We start from the raw sequence: 27,719 nt of genomic DNA, 5'->3' as shown, positions 1-27,719 counted from the left end.
TGTGAATTGGCAATAAATATCATGAAGTCCATGGACTATATACCAAATACATGGATCTGGAAGTGCAGAAATGCACCTGAATGGAGACGAATAAAGAGTCTGTTTATAAGTAAACTAGGGAGTACCTTCATTGTGATATATTTTATCTTGAGCATACTGCTTTACTAATATATCTTAATATGAATTCAGCAAAAAATTATGTATGTGACAACAGTCACATATAAAATGACATTCTTAAATTGTTTTAAGCAGGCACCATTGCATCTTGGCTCTAGACCCTAATTACATACAATTGCAAAATTATAAGTATATATACTGTTAATGCCATGTTATGTCTGTCCCAACAAACATTCCTACTATTGAAAATACAGATAGGCATATATTATTTTTGAGTCAGTATATCTCTTCCCCTTCTACACAAATGTGTCCCCGCTAGATTCCTAAATCAGTGATGTGTCCCCGCTAGATTCCTAAATCAGTGATGTGTCCCCGCTAGATTCCTAAATCAGTGATGTGTCCTGCTAGATTCCTAAATCAGTGACGTGTCCCCACTAGATTCCGAAATCAGTAATGTGTCCCGCTAGATTCATAAATCAGTGATATGTCTCGCTAGATTCCTAAATCAGTGATGTGTCCCCGCTAGACTCCTAAATCAGTGATGTGTTCCCGCTAAATTCCTAAATCAGTGATGTGTCATGCTAAATTCCTAAATCAGTGATGTGTCCCCACTAGATTCCTAAATCAGTGATGTGTCCCACTAGATTCCTAAATCACTGATGTGTCCCACTAGATTCCTAAATCAGTGATGTGTCCCGCTAGATTCCTAAATCAGTGATGTGTCCCGCTAGATTCCTAAATCAGTGATGTGTCTCGCAAGATTTCTAAATCAGTGATGCGTCCCCGCTAGACTTCTAAATCAGTGATGTGTTCACGCTAGATTCCTAAATCAGTGATGTGTCCCGCTAGATTCATAAATCAGTGATGTGTCCCCGCTAGATTCCTAAATCAGTAATGTGTCCCCGCTAGATTCCAAAATTAGTAATGTGTCCTGCTAGATTCCTAAACCAATGATATGTCTCGCTAGATTCGTAAATCAGTGATATGTCTTGCTAGATTCCTAAATAAGTGATGTGTCCCCGCTAGATTCATAAAACAGTGGTGTATCTCGCTAGATTCCTAAATCAGTGATGTGTCTCACTAGATTCCTAAATCAGTGACGTGTCCCCACTACATTCCTAAATCAGTGAGTCTTTCTAGATTCCTAAATCAGTGATGTGTCTCGCTAGATTCCTAAATCAGTGATGTGTCTCGCTAGATTCCTAAATCAGTGATGTGTCCTCACTAGATTTCTAAATCAGTGATGTGTCTCGCTAGATTCCTAAATCAGTGATGTGTCCCCGCTAGACTCCTAAATCAGTGATGTGTTCCCGCTAAATTCCTAAATCAGTGATGTGTCCCCGTTAGATTCCTAAATCAATTTTGGCTTGAAATTTCAGTTGCCCAGAAATGCTTTTGACATGGCATTGTTCAGGTAACGATAAAAAACAGTTCCATACCAATGAGATGATGACCTATTGGAGTGATAGTACAATATCATTTGATTGTTTGAATCAACCTTTTTAAAATATTTATTATTGTAGTAACTTGCAAACTATCATTCTGTATCTGGGTGTCATGGAGTGGTCATAGAGTATGCTTTTACACATGGTATTGGTGTGGAGATGGTTAAAAAAAACACTACACTCATGTAATAAGGTGTCACTATTTGTTTCTTTTACCTGAACAATTAACATAACAACTGATTCTGCCTCAACATTGCTCAGACTGATTCAGGCAAATCAAATCTGTAATGTAGTTCATGGTGTATCAGATGCCCCTTATTGTAGGTCAATGAGTTGAAAGCTATTACTTTCTAATGGTGGCCTCAGTGCATCATCTCATGCGAATTGATGAGAATTATTCAAGATTTGATCACTTGCTTGACTTGACTGAATGCATTAGAATATTCAATTGTCAACAATCACAAAAATGTTTGCACGATTTGAAAGATGGGAGATCAGGATTTAGTTTTAATGTTCAAGATATACAGGGTGACAATGACGTCTTGTTCATTATCATAAGGTGCGTGACAAAACAATTAGAGGCATATGCTGGTCATTCATTCAATATTAACATGAAAAATACACGATCATATTCTTCTGTATCTTAGCTTTCTGAACACATATACATTGTCATAGCTGCATGCTTATTAACGAACGGAGAAGTTTTACCGTAATCACAATGAAACTATTAGTCATCTTTCCCCCCTCACTACCTTAAAGTCAGAGAGCAATTCAAACCAACACAATTGCCTAAAGTGGTATGGTTTTCCCTAGTAACAGATACTTGATTGTAGTTAAATACAAGTATTTACGATTTCTAGAAGTTACTAGTTCTACTAGTTCAGCGTACATGTAAATGGTTAGAAAATCACTCGCAACTCCCAGAGCACATCACACTTGTACTAGGTGGTACATTTGCAGACAACAGTAAAGCCATAAAGCTGACGAGTGCATCAGTGGTCAATCTTGCAGAGCTTTCGTACACTGAGCATGAAGAAGCTGACACTCGCATCATTGCACATATGAAATACTGTTCAAGTGTCTTTGGCTGCCAGCGAGCTATTGTCAATGCAACAGATACTGATGTGATAGTCTTGTGCATGCATCTGCTGGCTACTGGCCATGGTCTTGTCGAAGTGTGGGTCAATAAGATGGATACATGGATGCCACTTCATGACTTGATCAGAGCATTATGTAAGCAATATCAAAAGGAATCATCAGACGTGATGGAGATATTGCTCTCTGTGTCTTGAGTTGGTGTAACACAGTCAGCTATCCATTTAGACAAGGGAAGAAGAAAGCTGCAAAGGTTACCTAATCATGATTAGGGAACTCAAAGTACTTAGTTCATATGGAAACAATGGTGTACTACAATGGTGTAGGTGATAATATTTTTGATGAAGCATGCAAGTTTTTTGTCTCACTCTATGGTCATAACAGCTTTGATTTACTTGATAATCTTTGACAACACATCTTTGCATCAAGTAAAGCAGATCTCCGATCTTTACCTTCTACCGAAGATGTTTTTAAACTGCACTTGTTGTGTGCTTTGTATCAGCTGGTGATCTACAGAAGAGCTCATTTGTGTGATCTGCATCTTCCCCCAACAACTGAATTCGGTTGTAAGGTTGTGAATGAAAAATTAACTGCAGTGATGATGTCAAGGTCACCAAGGTCACCAGAACTAGTAATTCCACCATACTGCAGTGTACCTGTGCAAGAAAGTCACTGCCTTGCATAGTGACTTGCAAGTGCACTGGAGACCCTAGCAAATTTGGATGGATTCAAGAATGCGATTCTCATGATGAATCACACATGAACCATGTATATAATTAAAAATTAGACATAATTGCATTATGTAGGAAAATAAATAGAAGCTACGTACACCTTGGTATAAACCTTGAAGTAAACTATCGGAAATCATATTAACAGTACTGTAAAATATTTTATTTTAGCTGGAATTATTTTTTTGTTGAAAAGACCTGTTGGGTGTTTTGTATGGAATTTATTTTCCCTGATTTTTGGAAAGTGAATGTAAAATATAGAAAAAGGATATATTTACTGGATTTTATTTTCACTGAATTATTCCTTCAACAAAAATAACGCATTTTACAGTAATATATTATCAATATACTGTAAAACCATTTATTTTCACTGACATTTAATTTCACCGTATTTTGATGTTTTGAGCATATTTACTGTGTTTCAATTTTATGAATTTGTCAAGGAAACAATGAGTTTTATTGTTATTTTACATGTTCACATAGATTTAATTTAGTGGATTTTACTTACCAGCAAATATAGGGAAATTAAAACCCAGTGAATAATTAATGCATTTACAGTAACTAATATAATGCAAATTTATGCAAATTTAAATATAACGTCACAAAGTGACATTCTGTTATTACATGAATGTCAATGATGAACACGATTAGGTGTGTTGCATATCTAATGTAAAGAATTGAAGTCAATAAAGTTAAATTCATAAGACAAGCAGTGGGTACATATAAACATGGGTTCTGTGCAAGAGAGTTGAAATTGTCAACAAGCAATTTTAAACCTCCAAACCATACACAGAAAAGTGGTTTTAAAAAGTGGGTCATCTCAGGTAAGGTTACCATATTTTCAAGGTCTTGGCTTCCTGACGACTAATTTGTGGTGAGAAGAAGGAACTGGTGGTGAAAAGGTTTAAGAAGCAATGACTATTTTAAAAAGCGTGTTTCACTAGAACTGTCTCAAGATTGGCGTTTACTTGTTTCACATAATTATTACAAAACCATCCTCAGTACACACAGTGTATGGGCACATACACACTTCTGTATTTGAAGTTTACGCTATTTTTTTGAAAATCTTGAAAGCACGCAAGGTGTACCAAAATGACGTAGGTGTACTCACCTGAATATATGTGATCTCTTGCGTGCGTACATCGACCGTTTATATCCGTTTTCTTTTAAATCGACGCCATTTGGTCCAAATTTACACTTTCGCTTGTGAAGCAAGGTTACAGTCAAGGTCAACTCATGTCAGCTCGTGCTTGGTGACAGCGCCCTCATCATATAACAATTTCAATGCATAGCAACGCAGTTCAACGCGTTATATATAAGACATCATTTTGTTTTTATTGTATATACTAGTAACAAATGCCAAGTAAACACAACTTTAAAAGGGATTATTTTACCACATTCGCGTATATTTGCAGTCAAGCATATGTAATAATATAAATACTTTAGGGACTGAACGGAAAGTACAGGGGGTAGGTCGGTGTTTGGTCATTAGTGTTGAAGGGAGGGTTACAGTAATCGCAATTTTTTGTACAATGCAAGCCTCTTTGTTCCGGACACTAGCAACCTTGCAATTAAATTTCCAAACTTTGCACTTGGGTTTGAAACTTTGCATCTAACTTATACAACTTTGAAATTGATTTCCCAACTTTGCTAAAGGGTTTGAGACTTTGCACGATATTTCAAAACATTTGTAAGTGATGTTTCCATATAAGCCTCTGGTGGTGAGACTTTTCATCTGACTTTTGAAACTTCATAAGTGATATTTCCAACTTTTCTCTTGGGTTTGAGACTTTGCACCAAACTTTTGCAACTTTGTGAGTGTTTTTCCTTACTTTGTACCTTGATTAGAGAAACTTGTGATTTTCTAAATAAACTCCTTGGTTTGACACTTAATTATCATATAACTTTCGCAATTTTGAGTATGATTCTTATTTTTGCAACTTTCACCTAATTTTCCAACTGTGAATGTATTCCTGCACTTAATTTCTGCAATATCTCAAATGATTTTCACAACTTTGTGTCGGAGTTGAGACTTTTGCAATTCATGCAATTTTGCATGAACATTTCCCAACCGTGTATCTTGCTATGCAACTAAAACCTAACTTTCTCAACTTTGCACTAGGGTCTGCACCAAACTGTTATAGCCGATTGGTTTTGACTTTGCACCTAAATTTTGTAATTTTACAAGAGATTTCCTTGACTGTGCAAAATAGTTTGGGATTTTAACAACTTTGCACCAAACATTTTATTACTTTACAAGTGATTTAACTAATTTAACTAAGTTTGAACTTTTGCACCTAACTTTCACAACTTTATAAGTTCTACTCTCATATGGATTTTCAACTTCGCAATTGACTCTCACAACTTTGTACCAAGTTTGAGACTTTGCAAGTGATATTTCAAACTTTACAGTTGAGTTTGAGATTTCTACCTTACTTTGCACCTGATTTTCGACCTCCTGGGCTTAACACTTTTCACCTAACTTTTGCTACTTTGCAAGTGATTTTTCCAATATTGCATCTGGGTTAGTGATTTGGCATCCAACTTTTGCAACAAAGTCATTTTTATAACTTTGCACCTTGGTTTGAGAATTTTTAGATAACATTCAAACACATGGAAATGATTTTGCACCTGGGTTTGATACTTTGCACCTAAATTGTTTAACCCCGACTTTTGAGTTAAACTGAATGGATCTCCAAATCAGTGTGGAGAATGTAAGATAGGATTATCTTTGAATGATAGTGAACAGTCCCTGTTAGCTATCGAATTTAAGATATATAAGTTTTGTTTATAGTAATATAGCTGGAACACAAGTCATTCCCCGTTAAATTAAGTTCTCTTTGAGCTCATCATATTAAAGCGGAGAGGTTGTCACGAGCGTGTCCTTGAAACTTGAGTTCTAAGTGGCGTATACAACAGATTGTTTATTTACATCAAAACACGTGTTCCGTGTAGTAGTAATATGGCCAAAAATAAAAACAGCCGTTATTCGGTCATCTTTGATCTGATTATGAAACACACTGATATGTATGATGTATGTGCCAAATACGAATGAAAATGGTACATAAATTGTGGAAATATAGTAGTAAGGCCAAAAAGTCAGATGGCTGTCAATCGGTCATCCTTGACCATATTTTGAAACAAATTGTCATGGACATGCATCCTAACATGTATAAAGTACATGTATGTGCCAAATTTGAATGAAAAGTGACGTCCAAGATACCACATAAAAAAAAAAAAAAAAAAATGCCTGCCAGTCGACCATCTTTGATCCAATTGCGAAATAAATCGTCATGGACATGTATCCTAATATGTATAATCTATGTACCAAGTTTGAATGACAACCGACAAAGCATGTCCAAAATACAACATTTTCAAAACATAGTTGAACTCTGGTGACCTTGCCCTTTGTTATATAATATAATTCCCTTTATCATAGTTTGTTTCAATATAAATATGCATTGTCATAATTAATTTTAAATACAAACAAGTTTTGGGGTTGAACCAACAGTGGGGAATCAGTCTAACGAAGATGTAAATATCTTACAAAAACATTGGTGCCTTATTTGTTTAATTATTTTAAGGAACATAATTTCCAGCTTTATTCAAAGTAATTAAGATATTTTACAATAAAAACAAATGTCTCATTGCAAAAAAAAAGTGCTGCTTTCATAAAACATGCAAGATAACAGAACAAGCAGCCTCTCGGCTGAGATAGCTCCGCTGTTAGCAATGCACATTTTGATTAAAGAACAGAAGATATCATTAGAAAATGAACAATATGCATAGTATCAATGCAATGGGACTTGCTGTTTTCAACAAGAATTCAAAAATATCATTTTTGACCATAAATGATTGTGGTTTTTAACAAGAAGAAAACATCACTTTTTACCAAAAACGACAAAAATATTCATCAAAATTAGAGAATTGAAGATATCATGAAATGAACAAATTTGAGAGTGGTCCATATGTAGTATCTATATATGTAATATCAAAGCAATTGGACTTGCAGTTTTTAACAAGAAGTTGAAAATATCACTTTTTACCAAAAATGACAAAAATATTCACCAAAATTAGAAAATTAAAGATATCATTATGAAATGAACAAATTTGAGAGTGGTTCACATGTAGTACCTATATATGTAATATCAAAGCAATTGGACTTGTCGTTTTTAACAAGAAGTCGAAAATATCACTTTTTACCAAAAATGACAAAAATATTCACCAAAATTAGAGAATTGAAGATATGATCATGAAATGAACAAATATGAGAGAGGTCTACCCAAGGTACATATACACCAAGTATCAAAGCATTCAGACTTGTACCCCAGACCATTCGTCCCGGTGTTATCGCTATCGCCACACGAGACTCCAGCTTGTCTCCTATACAATTTTCCTTCCGCCCACTTAATTTTAATATTCATATGACCTTTGCACTGACATCGATAGCCAATCGCATTCGACCGCGGACGTCACTCTAAATAAACAACTGAATAAATTAATATACCATATTTGGAAGATAGCGGGTAAATTCAACGTTGTTGGTGTGTTCCTTCGGGTTCCGAAGTCGCACGAAACGAGTTCATGTTCCGTTATCTTTCGCAAGTAAAACAGGTCGATATGTATTAAACATGGCATTTGTTTTCTTGTTTTAACCCCCTTATTACGCAAGCTTCCGTCGAAGTGGTGTTTTTTTCGACGATTTGTGGCATGTTGCAAAACGAACGAAACATTGCGGCATTCTTAGCGGTGGATAAGGGATCGACTATGTCGTCACATTTATGTCTCGTTTGAAAGAGAATAAACAACCGCTCAGAAAAATATGTTGCTAATATTTAAGTGCGGTGCCTTGAAATCGCCTGCCCGACGTCCAAATTTCAAAAGGATGTTCGATTTGCAATGACGACCGTTCATATGTACTAGGCGACGTTACTAATTACTACTAGGGTCGGTGTTTGCATTAAGAATTATAGAACAAAAGATCAGCAAAGCGGTGCTTTTGTCGGCGATTTTGTCAAAGGGAATATTGATAAAATGTTGCAAAACAGAATCGCGAGTTGGGTGAAAAATTGCGCCGGCGGCATTCTCAGCGATGGCGACACCCGAGAAACACCGTGTCACGGTGCATTCGTGCATCAGTACACCGAAGAAATACATACATATTGTTGCGGACGACTATTGTAGACTGTGTTCGTGTAGTCTTCGAGTTTGTGGACAGTTAAAGTCGTGTGTGAATTTATTCAAGCCAGGAAAAGCAGGAGGGATAACTTATGGAAATCGTCTTTCCAATTTGATCCAGTGCGACGTTGTGAAAGGAGCGACTCTGTCGTCTCATCTATGTCTAGTTTGTAAGAGAAAGATTGATAGCGCAGAAAAATCCGCCAATAATGTAAAACAGTGGCGTGAAATTGTCAGTCATTCTAATATCTCCCAACCTGTGAACGAAAGGGTTAAGCGTGCTGCCTTGAAATCACCTGCCCGACCACGTTCAAGTTCAAAACGACGTTCCATAACTTTCTCACATTCAATTTGCAATGATGACCGCAGTTCAAATGTACTTAGCGACGTGACGGACATTAACAACCATGATGTTGAAAAGGAGTTTGATGAAAATATGCCATTTCCAATTAGAAATCATTTTGATTTGATTTATGGATGGCGAGCACCGACACTCCGATCCGACGAACTAATCAAAACTAAAATGGCGCGTGTCACGTGACTTTGTTTACTAAAGATAGCGTGGGCGTTTGATTGACACTCAACTCATTAGTATTCCACCAATCACAGCTACATCTACTTTCTGGATGTGCGCAGTCAAATTGTATAGGAGACAAGCTGGAGTCTCGTGTGGCGATAGCGATAACACCGGGACGAATGGTCTGGGGTATCAGACTTGTAGTTTTCAAGAAGAAGTCGAAAATTTAAAACATTGACACGGACGATGGACACCGGACAATCACTCATATGATAAGCTCCGCTCGACAAAGTTGACAGCGAAGCTAAAAATTTAGCTGGCTTTAGTCCAAGTATTTTGTACAGGTGTCTGTCAAAAATTAATGATTCACTGAGACAAATATGAACTGACTCATTGTGTGACTACTGTATTATATGAAAAGTAAAAAAAAACACCCTTTATGAATAGCTATCATGTTGCAAGCTCTGCTTTGTATGCAAATCAACTTAAATAGTTGGTGTCCAGTGGAGGGAGAAGTCAACAGTACTGTTGCCTCCTGAGAATCTACATCTTCAAACACTGCAATCTTTGAAGTGCATTTTTAAACTAGTATTATAAAAACATCATTCTGTTCTAATAGCTGAAACATATTCCTGTGAGTTTTCATTTGTCGAATGAACTGTTGTCAAATACAGAATACATATATTTTAGAATAATTTTCTTTTTAAAATGTGGATGAAATGTTTTGCTTTTAACGTATTTTTTATGTATTGTTTTTGATTTGATAACTTTGAACTAAACAGATTTTCTATTAGCTTCAGATCTTGATCAAAATTAGGCACCCAGTTCATAGCAGTGCTTATATTGATTTTCTGACATCTTGTTTTCTGTAAAGATTTTATTGGTAGGTTTGCAAATGTGTATCAGACTGTGCAATCTCTCCATGAGTTGGTTTTGAAACCCAGTATGAGATTCTGAGATACATTACCAAGGATATTATTACAAGATAAATCATTTGCTTCATTGAACACATACAACAATGCATATTTCCACTGAGATCAGTGACCTTTGATGTGTATCACCAGTGACATCTGTTGTTCAAACTCAGGGAAGACTTCATACTGATGAATAAGGTGACCAAGTTTGATAAAGTTTGGAATAGAATTAGTAAAGTTATTATGCACACAATAACAATTATTAACAACGACGACAACGATGACGACGACAACAACGACAACGCCGGACAAAGTTTTTCCCTTAATATACCTTTCCCTTCCATCTTTGATGGTACGGGCAAGGTAAAAACAGGATGGCTGCCAGTCCGCCATTTTGAATCGAATTGCTGAACCACTGCATGTGCATATGTCCCACATAAGGTACTAGGCACATGCAAAGAATGAACGGAATCGGTCTACAGGAATCTGAAATACGACTCTGGACAGACTGAGGGATGGACGGACACATGGACAGATGGACAGACTCAGGAACTCACGGATAGTCGGGACATGTATCCTAACATGTATGATCTATGTACTAAATTTGAATGAAAACTGACAAAGCATGTCTAAAATACAACATTTTTAAATTTGGCTGCCAGTCGGCCATCTTTGATCCAATTGTGAAATAAATCGTCATGAACATGTATATTAACATGTTTAATCTATGTACCAAGTTTGAATGAAAACTGATTAAGCATGTCCAAAATACAACATTTTCAAAAAATAAGATGGCTGCCAGTCGGCCATTTTGAATCGAATCGGTAAACCACTGCATGTGCATATGTCCCACATAAAGTACTAGGCACATGCAAAAAATGAATGGAATCGGTCAAATGGATTCTGAGATACGATTCCGAACGGACGCACAGACGGACAGAGACCGAATTATAAATCCCCGTTTTCGGACTTTGTCCGAATAGGGACTAATAAGCATGTCAGGAATATGATTATGATGATTGTTTAACATTAAAATGATCGACATTTGTATCTGATCGTCAAACGAGTACTGTGAGATATTGCTCTGGAACAGCATTAGTTAAAACAAAATCAGCCATTTTGAATACATGTATAATGAATATATAAAATTTGAACATAATCAGTCAAGGCATGTCAGAAATATGGCTCTAGAAGCCCATTCATCAAAACAAAATGGCCGCATCAAGGTCCTATAATGTCCAACATATATACAAGGTTTGAACAAAATCCATCTGTAAACAGCTGAGAAATGCTTGATTTTGATGAGTTTTTAGCACAAAAATGGCCACCATTCGGCCATCTTGAATCAGATATTGAAACTACCGGTAATTGATGTGCATATGTATAATATCAAGTATGATGTATGCGTGAAGTTTGATTGTGATTGGTCCAGGCATTTCTAAGATACAGGTTCGGACTGCTGGGACTAACAAATGTGCGCATCCATAGAAGTTAGATGTTCTTCTAGTCTAATGTCTACAATTTTTTTTTGAAAATGACAACTGCCACCTTCATAAGATATTGTTTAGAAATATAACACAAGATCCATATTACATTATAAGTTAACCTTTTATTTTCAATGAATGCTCTACATTGTGTACAATAAAAAATATACAACAAAGTTTCGAAACTGTTTAAAATCACCAACTGTACAGCAATCATAACCAATGACACTCCCCTTTCAGTTTGTAGTGACTGCGTAATTTATAAACAATTCAACATTCAATGTTGGGGGGAGTGTTCAGCATGTTAAAAATAATGTTCACTTCAGTTTTGTTTCGTCAAAGTAACACCTCGTAGAAAAAGATAATTTTCAGATCATACAAAATTGTATACCCGATAACCCAACCAGTTGAGAATTTTCAATCCAAGAAAACAGCATTTGTATTGTTCATACTAAAATCAGTTAAAGCATGTCTGTGAACTGGTTAAGAACACCAAATATGAATCAGACATGGCTTCTAGTTTACCAGTTTGAATTAAATCAGAAAAAAAACTTGTGTGCATCAGTAACTAGACTTGTTTTACAAAAAGAAATATTTAATTTAAAACTAATCTGACCGCTAAAGAAATCCCGACTGGACGCATCTACAGGCATTTGACTGCTATTAATTATTCATGAAAGGTTGCTTCCATTGGATTGCAGAGATAGATACTTTAACTTTCTAAGTGCAAAGGTGATACTTTCATCCATGTTTACTGAAAACAAGTCGATTTAAATGTCCAATGTATATAAGTAGTCTTTCAAAATCGCAGGGACCTCAGAAGTGAAAGGTCACGTACGTTAACATAGATAAGATATAACGTATCCACTCTGATTTGTTGCCAATGCTAGTCAACAACTTTTATTTAGCATAATCATCAGAGTGATTTCGCTCTGGTTTTCACTCCATCGCAGGGGGTCGCCTGCAGATGCGTCCAGTCGGGATTTCTTTCACAGTCACGCTAGTTTTCGCAATCACATTAAAAAGGCTAAATTGAGAATTAATTATATTTTTATTTGTAAAACAAAAAAGAAGTCCCGACTTTGCCAGTCTAATCAGTAACATATCATGTATGATATTGACCTGATACAATGTATGTCTTTTTTTTTTGGTATTTTGGGGAAAACATTACCCACCAGCAGTCAGTCAAAGGTCGCCAAAACAAAAAATAAATCATTACAAATTGAGTTGCATGATTGAGCTACTAGTGAGTTTGACTGAATCAGTTCACACATGCATGAGAAACTGTTAATAAAATGGTAACCAAAACAAACTAATGCGCATCAGTAACCTATTATGAGTAATGCTCATACCAAGTGTGAATAAAATTAACTGAAGAAAACATTTAACATTGTACCAAATTACATAACAAATTTAATGGACAGAACACTGGTTGCCAGTTAGCCATTTTGAATCAAATTATGAAACAAATGATCGCTGTTAGCAATGCACATTTCAATTAAAGAACAGAAGATATCATTAGAAAATGAACAATATGTATAGTATCAAAGCAATGGGACTTTCAACAAGAATTCAACAATATCACTTTTCACCAAAAATGACTAAAATAATCATCAAAATTAGATAATTGAAGATATCATCATGAAATGAACAAATCTGAGAGAGGTCCACATGTAGTACCTATATATGTAATATCAAAGCAATTGGACTTGCGATTTTCAATAAGAAGTTGAAAATATCGCTTTTTACCAAAAATGACAAAAATAATCACCAAAATTTGGGAATTAAAGATATCATTACAAAATGAACAAATCTGAGAGAGGTCCACATGTAGTACCTATATATGTAATATCAAAGCAATTGGACTTGCGATTTTCAATAAGAAGTTGAAAATATCGCTTTTTACCAAAAATGACAAAAATATTCACCAAAATTTGGGAATTAAAGATATCATTACAAAATGAACAAATCTGAGAGAGGTCCACATGTAGTACCTATATATGTAATATCAAAGCAATTGGACTTGTGGTTTTTAACAAGAAGTCGAAAATATCACTTTTTACCAAAAATGACAAAAATATTCACAAAAATTAAGAGAATTAAAGATATCATTACAAAATGAACAAATCTGAGACAGGTCCACATGTTGTACCTATATATGTAATATCAAAGCAATTGGACTTGCGGTTTTTAACAATACCGGTAAGTTGAAAATATCACTTTTTACCAAAAATGACAAAAATATTCACCCAAAATAAAAAATTTGAGATTTTGACATGAAATTAACAAATCTGAGAAAGAACCATCCAAGGTACTTGTATATCAAATTTAAAAACATTCTGACTTGCGGTTTCGAAGAAGAAGTTGAAATTGTAAAGTTGACGATGACGGACGACGATGACGACAATGGACAATCATTAATATGAACAGTTACGCTGTGTCGACTTTGACGACAGCAGAGCTAAACAAAAATAAAAATTACTGCAGGAATTAATGTACATCACACAAATTTGATTTGAATTTGAATTGATTATGTTTAACCATATTAATAATTTTAAATCTGAACACTAAAATTGTGGAAATAGCAAAAAATATTACCAATTAAAATTATCATATGCTTATTTTCACCCATATCATGCAAGACAAAAAGATAATATAAAGTTTGATAAAGCGATTATTAAAATCACAAATTTGGAAGTTTTTGTAACCATGAAAATTATAATGACAACAGAACACACATTTTCCCTGTATATTCCTTGATTCATGATTCTGTCAAAGCCTGGTTATTTTTTTGCATTTGGTCTATGACAAAAAAAAACACACATTAAAACTGCTGCTGCTACTAAATTTATTTTGACAAGCAACACCATGGGGAGGGGGGTTCATCAATTCTTCCTACCAAGGTTTAAGATACATGTACTATAGTTTGTGATTACAAATAAATAACACAATATAATAAATAAATAAAAGATACAAATAAATTAGAGTGATAACATCTTAAACCACCTTGATATCACCTGTACAATATGGGCAGCAATTTATTGTTAAGTTTTCATAGTTTGTAAGTGGATGAAATCTGTTAATCTTCATGGCTTGACGTTTAGGAGAATTAGTTGACTGGAAATCTTCAGTACAAGCAGGATGAATCTTTTTATTAAGTAGTATCTAGGAAGAAACAATTAGTGATGTTAATACAATATCCAATGTGATTGTGATTAACAGTTATTATTTTAGTTTACAAAGTGAAGTTTTCAATAAAGGGGGTAAACAAAATGGCAGATATAGACTTTTACAAACTGCATTAGACTAATGGTTAGTAACATTGTTTAAAATTACTGCCCGCCCGTATGTCCAGCACGGGTAACTATTTAATCGGGCTGCTGAAAATTTCAAGTTACTAGCCCTGTGGTCAGGTAGATTTTTCGAGAAAATAAATAAAAAATAAGCCAATGGCCTGTTGCTCAACGGCTATTGTACAAAAGATTAGTGCTGTATATGACAAATACCCCAAAAGGCAGTGAGCGAGACAATAAAACATAATGCTAAAAGTGGAATTTTTTTTACAAAAATAACAGAAATATTCAATAAAATTAGAATCAAAGAGAGCTTAAAAAGAACTCCAGCGTGTTGAGAGAATAACAAAACATGATAGCTTGAATTTCACTAGCTTATATGCAAATTAGATAATTTGCATAAATTTCCACTAATATTCTTGGTATGCAATAAATATTTGCCAAAATTAGAGAATTAAAGATATGGCCATGGGATGAACAAATCTAGTAGATGTCAACACAAGGTACGTATGTACACACCAAGTATCAAAGCATTCAGGTTACCAGTTTTGAAGAAGTCAAAAATATAATTTTTTACCAAAAATGACCATTTTAAAATATTCACCAAAATTAGGAAATTGAAAATTTCCTGACCAAATTAACCCAAGGCACATGCACTATCAATATCAGCACTGTAGACCACTTAGTGTCATAGTAGCATAGAAGAAATTTTAGAGTTTTGGGGGGCTAATTTGTATAATTTTTGGCAGATCGACTTCTTATGAACAAATTACCATCTACACTCATCAAGGCATCCACACACTAAAAATCGAGTCAAACAGTTCGGCGGTTTTTGAGAAGAAGTCGTGCACAGACACATAGATAGATAGACGGAGGACAGAAACTCTCACACTATGTATGATTTCAATGAACTCTCACATGATGTATGATTTCAATGAACTCTCACACTATGTATGATTTCAATGAACTCTCACACTACGTATGATTTCAATGAACTCTCACACTATGTATGATTTCAATGAACTCTCACATGATGTATGATTTCAATGAACTCTCACACTACGTATGATTTCAATGAACTCTCACACTATGTATGATTTCAATGAACTCTCACACTACGTATGATTTCAATGAACTCTCACACTACGTATGATTTCAATGAACTCTCACACTACGTATGATTTCAATGAACTCTCACACTACGTATGATTTCAATGAACTCTCACACTATGTATGATTTCAATGAACTCTCACACTATGTATGATTTCAATGAACTCTCACACTATGTATGATTTCAATGAACTCTCACACTATGTATGATTTCAATGAACTCTCACACTATGTATGATTTCAATGAACTCTCACACTATGTATGATTTCAATGAACTCTCACACTATGTATGATTTCAATGAACTCTCACACTATGTATGATTTCAATGAACTCTCACACTATGTATGATTTCAATGAACTCTCACACTATGTATGATTTCAATGAACTCTCACACTATGTATGATTTCAATGAACTCTCACACTATGTATGATTTCAATGAACTCTCACACTATGTATGATTTCAATGAACTCTCACACTATGTATGATTTCAATGAACTCTCACACTATGTATGATTTCAATGAACTCTCACACTATGTATGATTTCAATGAACTCTCACACTATGTATGATTTCAATGAACTCTCACACTATGTATGATTTCAATGAACTCTCACATGATGTATGATTTCAATGAACTCTCACACTATGTATGATTTCAATGAACTCTCACACTATGTATGATTTCAATGAACCCTCACACTACGTATGATTTCAATGAACTCTCACACTATGTATGATTTCAATGAACTCTCACACTATGTATGATTTCAATGAACTCTCACATGATGTATGATTTCAATGAACTCTCACATGATGTATGATTTCAATGAACTCTCACACTATGTATGATTTCAATGAACTCTCACACTATGTATGATTTCAATGAACTCTCACACTATGTATGATTTCAATGAACTCTCACAATATGTATGATTTCAATGAACTCTCACACTATGTATGATTTCAATGAACTCTCACACTATGTATGATTTCAATGAACTCTCACACTATGTATGATTTCAATGAACTCTCACACTACGTATGATTTCAATGAACTCTCACACTACGTATGATTTCAATGAACTCTCACACTATGTACGATTTCAATGAACTCTCACACTATGTATGATTTCAATGAACTCTCACACTATGTATGATTTCAATGAACTCTCACACTATGTATGATTTCAATGAACTTTCACACTATGTATGATTTCAATGAACTCTCACAATATGTACGATTTCAATGAACTCAAGTGAAGACGGATTTCTCTGAACGATCGTCATAGGCTGTTTTCGTTATCTTTCGTTTCAGTTCTGCACTTGAATCCATTTTACTGAAAAAATCCAGCAGCTTTTGTTTTGCCTTGATATCGGATATCATCGATTTACCAACACCATACTCGGTAGATAGATTGCTTGCGGTTTCGCCACGTTCTAGTCGATTTATAATTGACAACTTTGCGTCCAAATCAAGCACACCGCGTTTGCATTTCACTGGGGGTAGCCACGCCAACGCTAGATAAAAGATGCTGATAAAGTAAACAGGTGAAAGGTCGCTTCGTATTCGCTGTGTATAGATCGGCTAGCGGCTCAATGTTACCAGATTGCTCGGGGATTTTCGAATGGTAAACTGCTACAAGATGTCCCGATTTTATTGGATTCAGCAAAGTTTTTAACACCTAGAACGATTGACATAATAAATTGTTGTAAAAATCCAGGTTGGCTACTGTGATCATCGGACGTAAACACTTCAACGCTGTGAACCATCAAACGGCCTGCCGACTGTGGTCGTTGGTTGCCGTTGTCTGCTGATAAACCATCAAAGAGGCACACCAAGGGGTTGTCGTTTCGTCTCTCTTTTTCACTGCACTATTAAACTGGCATCGCTTCTGTGGCAAGACATCCCAGAAGTTATTTTCTTTCTTTTTTATTCCGAAGAGGATGTGACTTCTCATACTGGACATTAAAATTAAAAATCGGAAAAAACATGGAATCGGCTCATGGCCGCATTTTTTTGACAGCAGTGGAACCCCGTACAATTTTCCTGGGAAACGTATCCGAACTGCGGTGACTTACAACTTGGTAAAGTCATAGAGGGTCTATGGTAAAGTTAAGGATCTGACTGTAAACAGTGGAGAAGACATTTGATGAAGTTTGTGTTTTTAGGACATTTTTTATTTACAGTGGAACACTGGTGTGGCGTAATAGGCTTGTCTGAATTTAGGAAATTATTGGATACTGTAATTCGTTTCATTGTTTGCGCAGACACTGTAAACAATGAACGTACACGTGAAAGACGTTGGATTACATGTTGATAACAGCTTTATTGAAAGTGTTGCACCAGGAAATCACACAAGGCGACTGTAGTATTTATTGTTCACAGTTGACTTTTGTATTATACGGAACACAGCCAGACATGCATACAAACTTTGGGGGACACACAGTAGGTTCGGATAACCGAACATTTCGGATAATCTACGTTCGGATAATCGACGTTCTACTGTATACTGAAATGATTGAAAGTAAATAAAATATTGAAAACATAAACAGAGCTGGTAAATTTTCAGAAGGCAGGGCAGGCAAGTTTTTAAAGTTATCTGCCCTGTTGTCTGGTAAACTATTTTGACAAATTTCAGTCACTGTTAGTAAACAGCCAATAAGTTAGATTTTACGATGTGCAGTCTTGGAGAGCTATATTATAGGATTGTGGGTCGGTGTATTTATTAAAACTATACCTTAAAACTAGAAATCCATAGATGGACTTACATACAAAACATTGTTGTACCTATTGTACCTTGTTGAAGCTAGGACAAAAACAATGTAATAAACAGAGAACACCCACTTGGGTATTCTCACTAAACCTATGCAAGGTGTTGGAGGATGCACCATCTGATTCAATGGACATGTTTATGGATTGGTGAAGCCACTAATTGAATGCTTCCTGCAAGCAGTGCCAAGTGTGGCAGGTGACACCATCCTGAAACATGCTTTAACTCATATATGTCAATATCTATATTCACTGCAATCTTCTATGGTTGTGTCATATTTAATTTTAGTAAATCAACCTGTATGTGCTTATCAGGCATTGTCTGTTACATATTAATGTGTGAATGTTTAGTAATTCACTTTTATATCCATCACTGTAATACTTACATCTTTAGCCATCATCTCTGCTGGTGTCCATTCAATATAATTTGTACAACTAGCTGAGACTGGATGACTTTGTATCTTACTTGTGTTCTTTTTACTACCCTGGTTGACATCCCCCAATAAATGCTGAGATATAGTGCTAGACAGTTGATGATTGATGAGTCCAAGTGTAAGAATATTACTGCACAGTTCAGTAGAATCATGAGATAATGTGTGACTCCGTTGTAAAGCATCTGACAAGTACTGAAGATTTCTGTTGGTTGCAACCAATCATTTTATTCAGTACATGTTCTTGTAATTGACATTAGATGAAGTTAAATAACAACAACAACAACCACCAAGACAGACATTTTCCCCTCATATACATCAGAAATGATAATGATAAGCAAAAAAAAATAGTACTGTCATTAGAAATTGAGCTTGTTTCGGCATTAGTGCTGTAGTAGAAAACACAGTTGAGTAGCTGATAATCTGAATATAAATCAGACTTCAAGGATGAATGTGATGATCACACTGACATCATCAGACCATTATGGCTAGTGTCTCCTTCTGCTAAATAAAATTGTTGTGACTTGTTGTGTTTACGTAGAACTTGAATATAATCTTTAACGCATGACTGGCAGGGCTGATGAAATTTGAAAGTTATCTGTCCTGGAGTCCAGTACACAATTTTGAGAAAACCTGAACACTGCATAAACAGTGCATGATCTGTGAATTGGTATAGCCATGATGATTCAGTTTAATCTTTGTGTTACATCACTAGTTTAACAACTGTGTTATTCTTATGGTACATTGTAATTGCTTGACATGATGACTTACTTGTTAGTGTCCATCATATGAGTCCGAATTTCATCCCTTTCATTCAGTAACTTATTAATACTCAACTTTGCTTCTTCATACATCATATTTGACTTGGATTTCCAATCAATTAATTGATCAAGTTGAACTCTGCAATAAATAGTGAGTAACTGAATCAACTTGAAGCTGCAACTAGCATCATGTATTCATAGTTATTAGATTCAGTTTTATACCTTTGACTCTAAACTTAGCTGATATATCACATATATGGATAATTCACATGTGTTACACAGTCAAATTAAAATCATTCTGTACATTCATTCTGAGTGTGTGAGACACAGAATAATAATAATACATAATTTATAAAGCGCCAGTATCCCAAACAAGGTAATGTTCAATGGCGCTGTTAGTCCGGTCAGTCAAAATGAATATTTTAAACTGTAGGCATTTATTAGTGATTCTGCCAATGACGGAGAGATAGAATCTAGGTCAGGGGAAGCCCCATGACCCCAAGATTCTTTTCCCTTACGTCAATAACCACGTGACAGAGACCATATGGCGGCGCCACCTCGAGGACTCAGACCAACGCTACGGAAAGAGGGGTGGTTGGGGGGCCCAGAGTCTATGGTGGGTATGAACTATGTGAATAGGCGGGTTCAGAGAACCCTCTGCCTAAATTCACTACGTTCAATTACCCACCATAGACTCCGGTCAGACAAAATGACTATTTTGAACTGTAGGCAGACGCCGATAGGTGGCGGGTTTTCCGAGCAAACAGAAAAATGATGAAAGTCTTTTCCCAGTGTGGGACGAAACACTCTACAATAATCACTCAACACCCTAGTTAAGACCCAAAAGGGTGGTGTCTTACCTTGCCTGTGCTGTCCTCGGAGCAAGTAGCCAAAATGCTGCTACGGTGACAGGGATCGGTGTGCCCGAGAAAGCTAGACCCCAAACCGATTTTGGGGGTAGTAAGCTTTCAAAGTAAAGACCAAAATAGTTCTGCATGAGGACATAGGTCGAAAAGCGGGACCTGGGAGCTTTCAGGGATTGCTGATGGTAGAAAAAGCTGTCCGCAAAAAATGCCGAGACTGACTTATTGTCTATGCACAGGGACCCTTGTGGTCATTCAGGCTGGGTCAGCAAACTAAGACTGAACCGTCACGACGGGACCCAACCTAAAGAGACCCTCCTCAATAGATTTGGTGTCTTTTAGGTGGTAGTTGATGAAGACGTTCTGCATTCTCCATGTGTGCTCGAGGGGGGGGGGCCTGACGCTAGCACTAGTGAGTTAGCAATCTCAGAGACACTAAGTACAAGTGCATGAGGTCTGTGCGATTGCTAACTCACTAGTGAGCTCTGTGTGGAGGCAGTAAATGTATTATAGACCTCTAATACAGTCGCAGTAAACTACCTGGTTATGGAAGTTGGGGATGCCGGCCTATCCTGCCTGCCTGGGCCGCAACACAAAGACAAGTTCCTGGCACCCCGTCCAGAATCCTTAGTACGGTTTGGTAGTAACTCCGTGCTCGAACTGGACAAAGAAGCAATTCCTCCTTTGACTGCCGGGGGATGACGATCGGGTGAGGATCGTGTCCTGGGATTTGGTTCTTGGTGAGAAACCAGATTCGTGTCTTTAGCACAACTTGATTGTCCATAATGGCGGTACATCATCCGAGAAGGACAATGCCCCCAGCTCTGAACTAGCGAGAAGGGAGGAAAGACTGTTCCTCATCCCTGGAAGGTGGTGTGCGGTCAGTTCCACATTGTATTCCAGGCACCAAAGGAGGATTTGCTCCGCTAGGACTGACAACGATGGGGAATGCGTCCCCCCTCCTTCTTGAAGGAGACCACCGCTGCATTACCTGTGCGGAGCAGGACTCAGCGATCTCGAACTACGGGTAGAAAGCGTGGTAGTGCTAAGTATACTGCTTTCAGTTCGAGCCGGTTGATATGGTGGTCCAGAAACTAATGCGGGGGCCATATCCTTGGGCTTGTTCGTCCAATAGATGCGCTCCCCAACCTTAGGGTGAGGCATCTGTTACCAGAGTCATACCTGCGGCGAGTTGGTCCAAGGGGGCCCCCTGTCCCAGGTTGGCCAGTGACGACCACGAGGGCAGGGCTTCCTTCACTTGGTCCGAGACCAAAACCCGCCTATCTAGTTCCAATAGGAGAGCTCTGCGTTGAAACAACAAGCGTTATACCGGGCGGCTGCGTAGTGCAGCCTGGGGAACCACCCTTCGAACCAAGGTCATCACTCCGATGATTTGCATTAGTTCACGGAGGGACACTGAGGGAACGCTGACTAGGCGTTCAGCTATGCTGCTTAGCACTAAGAAACACGCTTGAAATAGCTATACCAAGCTTACCTCTGTGTAACTCCATGCCCAGGAACACCAACTGCGCATTGGGTCAGATGGGACTTGTCGATTTACTAAAGAGCCCAACTGGTGAAGTAAATCCTGTGTTAGCCTGACGTGTTTGGCTAATACCCCTTGTCTGGGTTGTGTAGTAACCAGTCGTGCAGGTATGGATTGATGTGTACTGACATTTGGTGAAGCAGCAGCACTACCTGTTTCATCACTCTGGTGAACATGTAGGGCGCTGTGCATAACCCAAATGAGGGGCACCCGAAATTCGAATACTTGGCCCAGCTGGGCGATTCGAAAAAGATGGCAACTCGCTGGGTGCATAGGTATGTGCAGGTAGGCCCCGCTTAAGTCTAGTGGGGCTAGCCAGTCGAAACGGTGGATGGAGAGAAGAACCCTAAATGGCGTCTCCATGTGGAACCGATCGAGGAGCATGTACTGATTTAGCCTGCCTAGGTCCAGAACTGGACGCCCGTCACCTGTAGATTTGGTACATTTGGGTAGAAGCCTGGACTTAGTGCCGGCTGATCTACCCTGTGTATGGCTAATTGCTACTTCCTGCCTGATTGCTTCCGCCTTGCGGGAGTCCCCTGGCAGTGCCCAATAGGAGAGACACTGACAGAGGAGATGGAGGTTTCAGCGGTATCCAGTAATAGGATGTCACCACCTGGAAAGGTCCAGGGACCGGTCACCTGCTGTCTCCAAACCGGACTACACCTGTGTACGACAGGGATATGTGGCCATGGGTTCAGCAGTTGCGAAGGGGGGTGCTCTCTTCTCCCTTGAGGTGAGTTTCCCCAAGGCCTGAAGTAGTCATTAAGTTGCCGAACAAATGTTGTAGCGCTACGACTTCCTACAGGATCTTGGAAGTGAATGGTAGATTTGAAATAGGACGGTAATGTTTAAGTATGTTGCTGTTGAGTGACGGTTTCTTCAATGAAGGTGTGATGATTGCAGTTTTCATGAACTCTGGTAAATTCCAAGATGTAGAGAGATGTTAATTATATCAGTGAGTTTGTGTACCCGTTTCCAAGACAATGTTTAAATAGTGTTGTTGAAATAGGATCCAAGAGGCATGATTCCAATGGTGATTTACTAATAATGTCGGATAGTTCATAAAAAATAAATAAAAAATATCATACCGACTTCCAAGAAATTTACTTCTCCACACATCACATTGTATGCCTAGCTGTTGAGCAGATTCCCTTTCCTCTGCCAATGTCTTGATAGTATTTTCTAAATCTTCGGCCAGTCGTAATTTATCCCGAGATAAATCTTCTAATTGCTGGTAGAGATCAGCTCCAACTGATGCCACAAGTAGTCGTTTTATTTCTTTATTGACCTTCAAACACATAAAAAGAATTATTATACATCTGTCACTGTAATGCAATAAGTTTCAGCATGTCGTAATTTTGCAGTATTGCACTGGGTAATTTCATCCTACCATTAGGAAAGGCAAATTCCAAATATGGAGCGACTTCTAATAATAAAAACAAACATGGCAGCCCCAGGTTTTGATTGGACTCCACACAAAGAAGTTTGCTAAATATGTTCTAAATATTTGGGATTTCGGCATTCCGATGATGTATCCTTGGAAGAAAAAAGTATAATAAAAAGGTTATTACAATGATACCGCAAAGTATGCACTCGCGGCCGCATTGACCTCAGTTGCGTGTCAGTCAATACTCCCGTTGTACTGTTATCAGGCATACTTTTCAGTATCCTTGTAATACCCCAGTACCTCATATTACTAGATATATACGAGATATTTGCATGTGGAATAAAGAGACACTAGTCATGTGAACTGTGTTCCCATATATATATATATATATATATATATATCAATTTTATGATGTACATGGAATAGTTTGATTACACATCTATCACATGACTTGAACATGTGTACATGAGTTGTCTTCAAGACAACATACATTTGTATGTAGGGACTTACAACAAATATTTGTGCAACAGGTTGTTTTAAAATGGCTATAATGTATCCATATATTGTAATGTTTTGTAGCAAGCTTAGGAAAATTGAATTACAACTACAACAAGTGGTAAGGCATACAGTCATGACAAAGTTTCATCATGGTCAAGATAACATAGTAACAGAGTTTTTGTGAAATGTTGAATGGGAGAAATTAAACACCGATAACATCCACATTTTGCTACCAAGCATTCACTATTGCATGTACTGGGAAAGCAACAATCAAGGCACTGCATCACCCACTGAATAATTACTGATCCCACACACTATGCTAGTTTTGAATCAAGGCACTGCATCACCCACTGAATAATTACTGATCCCACACACTATGCTAGTTTTGAATCAAGGCACTGTATCACCCACTGAATAATTACTGATCCCGCACACTATGTTAGTTTTAACCAAGGCACTGCATCACCCACTGAATAATTACTGATCCCACACACTATGCTAGTTTTGAATCAAGGCACTGCATCGCCTACTGAATAATTACTGATCCCACACACTATGCTAGTTTTGAATCAAGGCACTGCATCACCTACTGAATAATTACTGATCCCACACACTATGATAGTTTTGAATCAAGGCATTGCATCACCCACTGAATAATTACTGATCCCACACACTATGCTAGTTTTGAATCAAGGCACTGCATCACCCACTGAATAATTACTGATCCCACACACTATGCTAGTTTTGAATCAAATCACTGCATGACCTACTGAATAATTACTGATCCAACACAATATGCTAGTTTTGAATCAAGGCACTGCATCACCCACTGAATAATTACTGATCCCACACACTATGCTAGTTTTGGATCAAGGCACTGCATCACCCACTGAATAATTACTGATCCCACACAGTATGCTAGTTTTGAATCAAGGCACTGCATCACCCACTGAATAATTACTGATCCCACACACTATGCTAGTTTTGAATTAAGGCACTGCATCACCTACTGAATAATTACTGATCCCACACACTATGCTAGTTTTGAATCACGGCACTGCATCACCCACTGAATAATTACTGATCCCACACACTATGCTAGTTTTGAATTAAGGCACTGCATCACCTACTGAATAATTACTGATCCCATACACAATGCTAGTTATGAATCAAGGCACTGCATCACCTACTGAATAATTACTGATCCCACACACTATGCTAGTTTTGAATCAAGGCACTGCATCACCTACTGAATAATTACTGATCCCACACACTATGCTTGTTTTGAATCAAGGCACTGCATCACCCACTGAATAATTACTGATCCCACACACTATGCTAGTTTTGAATCAAGGCACTGCATCACCTACTGAATAATTACTGATCCCACACACTATGTTAGTTTTGAATCAAGGCACTGCATCACCTACTGAATAATTACTGATCCCACACACTATGTTAGTTTTGAATCAAGGCACTGCATCACCCACTGAATAATTACTGATCCCACACACTATGCTAGTTTTGAATCAAGGCACTGCATCACCTACTTAATAATTACTGATCCCACACACTATGTTTGTTTTAACCATGGCACTGCATCACCTACTGAATAATTACTGATCCCACACACTATGCTAGTTTTAAATCAAGGCACTGCATCACCCACTGAATAATTACTGATCCAACACACTATGCTTGTTTTGAATCAAGGCACTGCATCACCCACTGAATAATTACTGATCCCACACACTATTCTAGTTTTGAATCAAGGCACCGCATCACCTACTCAATAATTATTGATCAGGCACACTATGCTAGTTTTGAATCAAGGCACTGCATCACCTACTGAATAATTACTGATCCCACACACTATGCTAGTTTTGAATCAAGGCACTGCATCACCCACTGAATAATTACTGATCCCACACACTATGCTAGTTTTGAATCAAGGCACTGTATCACCCACTGAATAATTACTGATCCCGCACACTATGTTAGTTTTAACCAAGGCACTGCATCACCCACTGAATAATTACTGATCCCACACACTATGCTAGTTTTGAATCAAGGCACTGCATCACCTACTGAATAATTACTGATCCCACACACTATGCTAGTTTTGAATCAAGGCACTGCATCACCTACTGAATAATTACTGATCCCACACACTATGATAGTTTTGAATCAAGGCATTGCATCACCCACTGAATAATTACTGATCCCACACACTATGCTAGTTTTGAATCAAGGCACTGCATCACCCACTGAATAATTACTGATCCCACACACTCTGCTAGTTTTGAATGAAGGCACTGCATCACCCTCTGAAAAATTACTGATCCCACACACTATGCTTGTTTTGGATCAAGGCACTGCATCACCTACTGAATAATTACTGATCCCACACACTATGCTAGTTTTGAATCAAGGCACTGCATCACCCAATGAATAATTACTGATCCCACACAATATGCTAGTTTTGAATCAAGGCGCTGCATCACCCACTGAATAATTACTGATCCCACACAATATGCTAGTTTTGAATCAAGGCACTGCATCGCCTACTGAATAATCACTGATCCCACACACTATGCTAGTTTTGAATCAAGGCACTGCATCACCTACTGAATAATTACTGATCTAACACACTATGCTAGTTTTGAATCAAGGCACTGCATCACCCACTGAATAATTACTGATCCCACACACTATGCTAGTTTTGAATCAAGGCACTGCATCACTTACTGAATAATTACTGATCCCACACACTATGCTAGTTTTGAATCAAGGCACTGCATCACCTACTGAATAATCACTGATCCCACACACTATGCTAGTTTTGGATCAAGGCACTGCGTCACCCACTGAATAATTACTGATCCCACAAACTATGCTAGTTTTGAATCAAGGCACTGCATCACCTACTGAATAATCACTGATCCCACAAACTATGCTAGTTTTGAATCAAGGCACTGCATCACCTACTGACAAATTACTGATCCCACACACTATGTTAGTTTTGGATCAAGGCACTGCATCACCCACTGAATAATTACTGATTCCACACACTATGCTAGATTTGAATCAAGGCACTGCATGACCTACTGAATAATTACTGATCCCACACAATATGCTAGTTTTGAATCAAGGCACTGCATCACCCACTGAATAACTACTGATCCCACACACTATGCTAGTTTTGAATCAAGGCATTGCATCACCCACTGAATAATTACTGATCCCACACACTATGCTAGTTTTGAATCAAGGCACTGCATCACCTACTGAATAATCACTGATCCCACACACTATGCTAGTTTTGGATCAAGGCACTGCATCACCCACTGAATAATTACTGATCCCACAAACTGTGCTAGTTTTGAATCAAGGCACTGCATCACCTACTGAATAATTACTGATCCCACAAACTATGCTAGTTTTGAATCAAGGCACTGCATCACCTACTGACAAATTACTGATCCCACACACTATGTTAGTTTTGGATCAAGGCACTGCATCACCCACTGAATAATTACTGATTCCACACACTATGCTAGATTTGAATCAAGG

The 27,719-nt window shown here is 37.4% G+C and overlaps 2 protein-coding genes across 2 annotated transcripts in view; both read right to left on the bottom strand.

The window, feature by feature from the left end:
- Positions 1 to 4,645, bottom strand: part of LOC100368478 (uncharacterized) — a 106,664-nt gene extending 102,019 nt beyond the window's left edge. The window contains exon 1 of the mRNA XM_085502910.1: positions 4,497 to 4,645. The gene's annotated coding sequence lies outside the window, so the exon portion shown is untranslated. The remainder of the gene's footprint in view (positions 1 to 4,496) is intronic.
- A 6,938-nt stretch (positions 4,646 to 11,583) lies between these two features.
- Positions 11,584 to 27,719, bottom strand: part of LOC102809642 (golgin-45-like) — a 29,972-nt gene continuing 13,836 nt past the window's right edge. The window contains exons 4-7 of the mRNA XM_006817533.3: positions 23,350 to 23,549; positions 19,860 to 19,988; positions 19,044 to 19,293; positions 11,584 to 14,643 (exon numbers count right to left, since the gene is read on the bottom strand). Of these exons, the coding sequence (XP_006817596.1) occupies positions 14,476 to 14,643; positions 19,044 to 19,293; positions 19,860 to 19,988; positions 23,350 to 23,549 (747 nt within the window). The 3' untranslated portion in view covers positions 11,584 to 14,475. The remainder of the gene's footprint in view (positions 14,644 to 19,043; positions 19,294 to 19,859; positions 19,989 to 23,349; positions 23,550 to 27,719) is intronic.

Source organism: Saccoglossus kowalevskii, chromosome 1, assembly GCF_978046115.1.
Source record: "Saccoglossus kowalevskii chromosome 1, keSacKowa6.1, whole genome shotgun sequence".
NCBI lineage: Eukaryota > Metazoa > Hemichordata > Enteropneusta > Harrimaniidae > Saccoglossus > Saccoglossus kowalevskii.
The sequence above is the reverse complement of the archived record's forward strand: the minus strand, read 5'-3'. Positions and strand labels throughout refer to the sequence as shown.